This window comes from Cyprinodon variegatus, unplaced genomic scaffold, assembly GCF_000732505.1.
Source record: "Cyprinodon variegatus isolate N-32 unplaced genomic scaffold, C_variegatus-1.0 Scaffold1439, whole genome shotgun sequence".
NCBI lineage: Eukaryota > Metazoa > Chordata > Actinopteri > Cyprinodontiformes > Cyprinodontidae > Cyprinodon > Cyprinodon variegatus.
The window spans coordinates 120,600-129,588 of NW_015151892.1; the positions used below are offsets into that span (position 1 = coordinate 120,600).

The window sequence follows — 8,989 nt, forward strand, 5'->3', positions numbered from 1 at the left end:
AATAAGGCTTTATGTATTTTGTTTTCACTTTTTTAACCCTTTCACTATGGAATTTTCACATTTTCTTTGTATATTTATGCATTAGAATAAGTAATAAAAACATGTAAATTTTTCCGTTAAATATTTAAATTGTATTTTCAGTTACCACGTTAAATTAATTTGACTCAGTAATGAAAATAATAATAAAAGGAGCAGAAAAAAAAGCAGTAAAAAAAGTCTAAAGTTAAATAATATAAAAAACAAATTGACAGAACCTATTTTACTGCTAAATGATGTCTTCATAGACTGCACTGGTTATGGTTTAGGATTTTAGATACTGAAAATTTAGTATTTAAAATAACAATCTAAGCAAAGTTTATCAATTCATACACGAAAAAAATTAGCTCTTGTTTACTTAACAATTCTAGTGTTATGTGCTGTCCCCTGCTGGTGTGGAGGCCCTAAGAAGCTGCCTAGTTCACCAATGCCTTGGGCCGGCTCTGTTCAATATAAAAACATGTCAGTGTATGAGCTTAAGTGACATTTATTCATGCGCAAAATACCAAACTGGCGACTGAAGACGGTCTGAGTGGTGGATGGAAACACCGCAAAGCCAGTAAAACTAAGCAAAACAAAAAACTTTTGCAAAAAAAGTTTATTACAACATCTTTTCCTCTTTCTCCCACGGAACTGGATCTTGCTCGTCCTCTACGTGCGTGTTCCTGCGCCCTGTCCAGAAGTGCTCCACGTCGGGGAACTTCGCCTCCTTCATCTGTGAGACATCGTTACCCACAGCGTTCGCCCCGACTTCCGCCCCGTTTCCCTCAGTCTGCGGAGACTTCATAGCTGGCGCGCGCTTTCTGCCCCTGCAGGTCGCAATGAACCAGATCGCTACCAGGCCTTGGCGCACGTCGTCGTACATGATCATAAGGATGACCGGGGACAGGGAGCTGCACGCGTAAAGGAGGAACTGGGCGAACATCAGCAGCCCCACCGGGGGTTTGTTGTAGCCCAGTCTTATCCAGGTGAACGTGCCCCACTCGGGCAGCAGCATCAGACCCAGGGCACCACTTAGGCACAGCAGAACCAGAACCACCTTGCTCTGGTGTCGCGGACTTGGTGCGTGGTTCACCGCTGTGTAAAGAGTCTTGGTATAATAAGCGATGGTGAAGATGACAGGAGCCACAAATGTGACGGTTGGGTATATCTTGTAGAATAAACTCATAAAGTCCGACGCGCACGCTGGCATCTCGGACACGCAGACAAAGTCGCTGCCACGCGGCAACAACGACGCGAAGAGCAGCTGCGGGATAGGAAACATCATGGACACTATCCAAATGAACGCCAGGGCTCCGTGGATCCATGTCGGGTTGTAGAGGGGCCCCGAAGCGGCGGTGCGTGGAATTAAATTATGTTTAGCTTTGGTGGTTGCGGCCAGGATTAAGGTTTTCGCGACTATGCAGGAGTGCTGGAACCAGTCCGTAGTGCGGCACGCAAAATTCCCCAGGGTCCAGGTCTGCCTGTAGTAGGTGACAGCGCGCACGGGTGCGCACAGCAAAAGGATAACCAGGTCAGTGGAAGCCAGAGAGGCGAGAAGAGCCTTCACCTCGGAGCCCCTTCCGTCCCTGAAGTCACGGATGAAGATCAGTAGAACCAACAAGTTGCACAGGGCGCCGGAAATGCAGATCCCAATCAGGAGGACCGGCATGACCGTCCTGGTGTCCTCTCCCTGGAGAAGTTGAACTCCTCCGACAAAATCAAAAAAAGACACATTTGCCGGTCGATCAATATCCATCTCGTGTAAATCTGTTTTTTATTTTATTTTTTTTATTTTTTTATTCCTCCTTAATGAATCCAAGTAAGTCTGGTGAAACTTAATTCTGTTCCTTAAATCTGAATTTTCTCTAAATACAAAATTGGAGGAGCTGTCCAGCGAGCCGCAGTGCTGAAACGCTAAAATGGGGTCGCGATCGAAAAAGCAAGTGGGAGAGCAGGCTGGTAGGTATGGGCTATTTCAAGTTCTGCCATTTAGCATCGTCAACCACTAACGTCACTTTATCAGTGTGACTCCAGGCTGCAGCGCGCATAAAAGCGAGCGCAGCGCGCTGAGAGATACACTCCAACCACAGAGGAATTACTGCTCAGACACTATTCTGTACATCTTTAAAACTCCGAAAATCATCACTGTGCAACATCAGATTTATGTGTTTATGTTTTTTATTTATTTCATCAAACTGCTAGAGACAAGTTGGCACATTATTTAGAAGGAGATGAAAAATAGATATCATATTTTTACATGTATAAATAAAACTTTATAAGTACAGTTGTTCTGGCCTAGAGTTTTTCTTTTTAATGTTTTTCATGAGTGAAACAACAGGGTGAAAGCAAGCATGCATAACACTGTAGGAGATACAGAGATCCACAGCTCAGGTGGAGGAGTCATGTTTTTATGACAATTGTTAGTTGTTATTAGCCGATGGACCAATCATAAACCAATACACCATTCCTAATGAGTCTGATTTATAAATTAAGCATAGTTAGTTGACTATACATCACAAGGGACCAAAACTGGCAGTTATTTTTAATCAGGGGTTCACAAAGTGGGGTTTGAGCCCCCATGGGGGGTCACAAAGTAGAGGGCTATAAAATGTTTTTTTTTTAAATCATTGTCACGGGATAAATTGGACTGCACCACCATTGTATGTACTATGTATGTACTATAAAAGTAAATGTTACTTTCATTTATCTAAAACATTACATTTTAAAATACACTATGTGAGTTAACTAAGTGATTAAATTGTATTAAAATATGAATGACTTTACTTTATTTATATATAAAAACACTGCAATAGACTGGCGACCTGTCCAGGGTGTACCCCGCCTCTCGCCCTTGGACAGCCTTCAGATAGGCTCCAGCACCCCTCGCGACCTGCCTGGGATAAGCATGACGGAAAATGGATGGATACATAAGGAGCAATACATAAGGAATCAAGCATTTAAGTGTACATATTTTTAAGTGGTGGCCACGCTGTTGCATTTTTTTACAGGTTGAAATGTTTGAGAACCCCTGTTTTAAATCTTTACAGTTGGTTTTGAATAAGTTAAACTGCCTTAGACTGATGATGATCATGCATTCCTTAAAGGGCTTAGTTAAACTTTTTTTTAAATCAAAATGCCTCCCTTTAAAAAAATTATACATCCACAGAACGTCCCGATTGATGTAGAAAAATAAATTTTACTTTAAATTTTAAAGAAAAAAAAACAAAACAAAAAAATATTAAGTATAAAAATAACAGTGTTATACATTTTGACAGGTCCAAAATATAAAATATTTTGTTCTGGTTATGATGACAACATAAAAACAAAAGGATTAAGAAACCAATAAGAATAATAGGTTAAAGAAATGTCAGGCAGAGTTCAGACATGGCCAGATACTATAGCGTCGTAATATCTCTTAGAAATTGCTTGATCTTTGTGTCACATTTCTCAGATTCAAGCTAAAATAAATTAAAAAATTAAAAATAAATAAAGAAGTAAACATAATTTAAGCATTGCTGCCAAGTTAAAGAAGCAAGGGGCTCACCAGTCAAGCAGAGGTCCGTGCTTTCCTTTGAACTGGTAGGTTTAATGATTTGTTAGTAATGATTTTAGCATTAGCAGATTCGGCAACCAGCTGGCAAAGAGTACAGTACGAGAGCGAGGGAGAACTAGTTACTGAATTAAACTTGCAGCTATCACCTTTAAATCTCACCTAGATGAAATAAGTACTGGACAAAAATCATGTTTGAAATAAAAAGCTTTTTAAATTTTGACATGTAAGGACAACACATCTAATCTCACGTTATAATAAAACTTTTTGGAAAGCAGGACCTTCATGAAAGGTGAAGCGAAGATGTCCTTTTTAACACTCATTGACTTTATTTCTAATCACATTAGCTGCTGATGAGAGCAGGACCTGTTAATCCAAAGCCATGTGATACATTGAGCCGCAGCATGTATGCATGTTTGTTCTGGTGCACCTTACCTGTTCCCTTCTGACGGCTGGGAGAAGTCCCAACCATAAGCAGGACAAATGTGGAAACCTAATTAAAATAGGTTTAATGTCACTGTATAATCTTCTATCACTCGCAGCAAGAGATTTACAATGTTTGAGACAGTGCAGGGTCAGTGTTTCAGCACTTCATTTTGCAAATCTCTTTAGAATATGTATTGTTAAGGGCTGCAGGCCATAAAGTTCACCACCAACACCCTGTTCTTCCTCAGTTCATGCCTTCTGTCCAATGCATTTGCTTTTTGTTTTTTCTTTGCATTGACTCATCAAAAATATATGAATGTCCCTGTGGAAAAAAAGTATGTCTTGGAGGCAGCATATGCTGCTCCAAAATCTTGCTATCCTTCTCTGTATAAAAGCTGCCAACAAAGAGTTGTGAACTAGTTACACTCAGAGCCCTGGTGCCATCCTCATTCACTTCTGTGTGGGGGATCAGAGAGCACAGGTCTACAGTTTAGGCTAAACATACCTAAAGCATATTTCTTTAAACAGCTCAAACTTGGAGCAACAGAACAAGTTATCCTTTCTGAGTTTTTCTTACATTTTACTTGTTTCAACTGAAAGGTTTGATGCATTTGAATGGCTTTTTTTTTTTTTGACAGACCCGCAAAAAACTGCAGTAATGTAGGTTTTGAAACAAATGCTCAAAATACTGTAAGTACCAGAAAATTAAGAATCTAGTGCACTGTGGGGAAGTAAATGAATAAAACTGGTCAATGTGTATTCAGAACACAAAGCTTGTCAGTCTGGGGATGGTCAGAGCCTAAAACTAACCTGTCCAATCACAGGACAGGAATCCAGAAATCCACAATGTAACAGTGCTTTTCTGTAATCATAACAGTCTAGCTTGCAGCTTTAAAGGATGGATGTTTTATATCCTTTATTATGTCCTGAATGAGGTTGACATTTTAAAGAAATGTCAAAAACTTGCTGTTATAACAGCTTTGATTTAACATCTTTAAATACATCTGGAGTTATCTGATTGGTTCTCACCTGTTTCTGCTGACCCTGATCTCACCTTAGAAATAGGGCTGAGCAGCTCGTTTCTTGACTGATAATGGTAAATGGCATGTACTTATATAGCGCCTTGACACTACATTCATTCACCCATTCACGCACACACTGATAATGTAGCTTGCACACACTGCAAGCTACATTATAGCCACAGCTGCCCTGGGGCTCACTGACAGAAGCGGGGCTGCCATACACTGGTGCCACCGGGCCCTCTGACCACCATCAGCAGACAATGCAGGTGAAGTGTCTTGCCCAAGGACACAACGACAGTGAAAGTCAGAGCCGGGGCTTGAAGTGTCAACCCTTCGATTTCAGGGCAAACTCCAACATCCAACGCCACTGTCGCCCCAGTGGGTAACAGCTCAGTTATGCTTGACACACCTAAGTTCTGTGCAGAAATGAGACACACAGAAATAATGTCTGCATCTTTTTTATACTCTAAGCAGCTTTTCCTCTCTATATAACATTATCGTACAGCACAAACCACTAGCTTTCAACACCACACATGCAGAAGTAAAAAACAATTCCATATGGTCAGACCAGTCACTGCTGAAGAAAAAAAAATCTGAACTTTTCTTTGAAATATTGTTGCCGCAACCAATCAGGGACCAATCAGTTGTTGAAGTGACATAGTTTGATAGAGAGCAGCGGAGACTATGCTTTTTATCCTAACTGAAACAGAAGAAGAATTAATTGGATATAATACAAAAATGAACTGAATATGCAACATTGCAATTCTTTTATTAACTTTTAGCTTTATTAAAAATTTCTAAGAGATTTTAACAAAAAAAAATAATAATAATAAAATCTGGAAAATCAGAAAAAAAATCTAAAAAGTCTGAAGTTTAAAGATATACCAGATTTATATTTCAGTGACACCTACATGTAATCAGAAATTTAAGGCCAAAAAGATCCCACCTATTCTAAACCTGATTAAGCTTTTTTGAAAAGAGAAATGGGTGAAAACTTTTTGCCTTGTCAGTATGGAGGACTCCTAGAGAAAAACCCCAAAAGAATTACATCAGTAAAGCTGACATGGTAAAATCTAACTGCAGTGAGGTCAGAAAGTTTTTGATTTCATCAATTTAAAACTAAAACCCATCGGATCCTGAAAAATTGATCTCTCAGCTCAGCCTAATTATCTGTCTGGTGGCGGGTTTGAATTTCATGAAACAGAACGCAGCACAGCGAGGTGTTTACTCGGCTCGAGGAGCCTCCGGATGGTGAGGGTGGTCGTAGTCAACTGGGGGGTTAGAGGGGTAAGGGGGAGGGGTTGAATGTGGAGAGGTGTGGGTGCCCACTCAAATGCTGTCACCTCCTCCAAGAGGCCTGGTTGCTAGGAGACCGGCACTACCATCACAGCATGGGGCTGGAAAGATGTGTGAGGTGTTATGAATTAGTGTGGGATATGGATGGATAAGAGGTTTTAAAAGAGACTCTGGAGTTATAGATCTGTTTAATGATCAGCTGCAGCAGAGTTACAGCAGAAGTTTAGTTAAATTGTTGTTAATTAAGGAATGCACCTCAGCTTATGTGATACAAGCATCTTTCTATAGATGTTGGTGGTTAAAACCAAGGAGAAAAGTTATTCTGTTCTTGATTAAGGGCTGCAACATCTTTAGAGGGAAAGTAAGATTACATTTTTTTATTATAATCTAGGGGTAGTTGTCTAAAACATTTACCAAGGGGGGGGTGTTTCTTCATGGGGCACAAAACAAAATGGCAGACAAGTATTGAAAGTTGACTGTTTATAGAGGCGTCTGCAACCTGTTGCACTGTACAGTAGCTGCAACTGGCTCTTTAGACCCTCTATCGTGGCTCCTAATAGTAGCTAAAACTGATAAACAAGCCAGAATATAGTAAATAACAAATACTAATCTTTGAAGCTTAAGCATGTTTCTTAGAGACACGTTTTTTTTTTTTTTTTTTCATAAAACAATGTCAATATAAGTACCATAAATATGTTTGTAGGTCTATTTTGTTTGTCATTGCCTATCTTTTTTTGTTAGTTTTTTAAATAAACACAAGGCCAAAGGGGCCTGTCAATGTCTTGGGCTGCCATTACGGGGCCACCACTGGAGTCCATCCTGAAGCAGCCTTCTGGTTGGCGACGAGCACCTTCACCAGGTTCTGTCAGGTGAACATGGCCACACCTCATCCTCTTCATGGTGCTCTGCAGCAACCACATCATGCGTCCTGCTGAGGTAGGTGCTGTTGCTACTAGCAGGTTCTGGTGGGTGGTTTTCTTTGCATCCCTCGGGACCCTGTTGCCATAAGTCATTCAGTGCTTGAAGCACTGCCTATGCCGATCAGTTAAGGATGACATAGAACTTGAGTTACGTATAACTATGGTTCTATGAACCCAGATGGGCTACCAAGAAGATTTAGGGACTGAACTCATGATGTCACGTGGTTATATAGAATAAGGTTGATCACCAACAGGTCACAGCTGACTTTGTTGACACTAATTCTCCATGTGTGCAAGTGCAACAGTGATCATTCAGCGCTTGAAGTTTTGCCTCTGCTAGTCATCTGGGATTCATAAAACTGTAGCTACATACCTAACTCACATTATTTTTTGCATTTAGTAAAAGAAATCTACACTAAGTACAGCACTTTCTTATTAGGACAAACCAGATGTTAGCCTTTACTACTTACCTGACAGTAATTATTTATAATTCAATGTTGCCTTAATAAAACCAGAAGTAAAGCATAATTCTCTCTGAATAGTTGTGTGTGTGATAGTGTGGGGTCCTACACCTCAGACTGATGATGTGCCTCAGCGACTTGGCCATGGGGAATATCCCTTTGGCTGACTGGTCAGCGAGCCTGACTTTCATCCGGGAGTCAGAGGATTGAATCCCGTTTCGGCCCTTTGTTGTCTACCTTTCCACATATCCATTTGAAGTACTGTAATGCTTTCTAGAGTTGCTGGATTTGATTCTCAGCAGGGTCTTCCACACACAGAAGAGTCTGTTCTCATTTGCATGCACGCCTACATGTCATTCTTTTAATTATAGTGCTTCTTCCTGGGAGACATCAAAAACAAAGTGAGAGGAAGAAATGTCAATGAGTCTTATTTCTTCCTTTAGATCCTTGGATCCACCGCTGAAGTCTCGACTGTCCTGGTATTGTGTGAGAGCTGGATCCCTCATATTCCCTGGAGGCTCGCACTTACAGCCAGCATAACAGTGAGAAGGAATGACAGTAAGTAGGGGGAGGCATGTACACAAAAACACAGTGTGGGTAAGAGTAAGTAATGTTCCCTTTGGAGATATTCAAGAAAAGAAAACAAAGACAAAGTAGTTTTTCATCCACAGGGATGTCTGTCCTAAGAAGCAGCTCTTGCCATTATAAACGCCTGTCCCACATGCATCCATGCAGAAAAGATTTTACAGTGCTAAAGACTGGGGCACAGAAAGATCAGGGGTCACCATGGAGACTGTTAGTAATGTTGTTGCTCAGAAGTAGAAAACCGATAAGTGGTTGTTAATGATGCAAGTTGGAGTGAAATTTCGATCTATTACTATTGCAAACAGTGAACACGTTTTGTGCATGGACTTTAAAAAAATGCAATTCAATAATAAAACTTTGACAAAGGTGTTGAAAATTGTTTTTAGAGAAACTTTTTTCTTTTTATTTTTTTTATACTTAATTTCTTTTTTTTTTTTTACAGATTTTATATTTTCACATCTATAAGTTTTAAGTACTTTTTTTTTTGCGATTTTTTGCTGTGAAAGGTGATTTAAAATGAAATTGTAGCCTACTTAATCAATTTAGGAACCTGTTTTGGTCTGCAATGCTTCATATTGCCTTTAACAGTGCACAGGATTCATCTCTTTGATAGTTTTAATTTCCCTTTATTGGCTTTGCCAGCAACCTTAGGAAACATAATTATCTTCATTTCAGTTTTGCTCATTTGAAATCAAGTATCATGCAAAGACA

At 40.0% G+C, this 8,989-nt stretch overlaps 1 protein-coding gene across 1 annotated transcript; it reads right to left on the minus strand.

Annotated features, from left to right (window-relative positions):
• Window positions 1-271: 271 nt before the first annotated feature.
• Window positions 272-1,774, minus strand: LOC107103404 (probable G-protein coupled receptor 151). The gene has a single exon (XM_015403099.1). The coding sequence runs from the start codon at window positions 1,772-1,774 to the stop codon at window positions 638-640; it is 1,137 nt and encodes a 378-aa protein (XP_015258585.1). The 3' UTR covers window positions 272-637.
• Window positions 1,775-8,989: the final 7,215 nt, after the last annotated feature.

Excerpts from the sequence above, each read along its gene's own strand:
- LOC107103404 (XM_015403099.1), bottom strand. The coding sequence starts at position 1,774 with ATGGATATTGATCGACCGGCAAATGTGTCTTTTTTTGATTTTGTCGGA.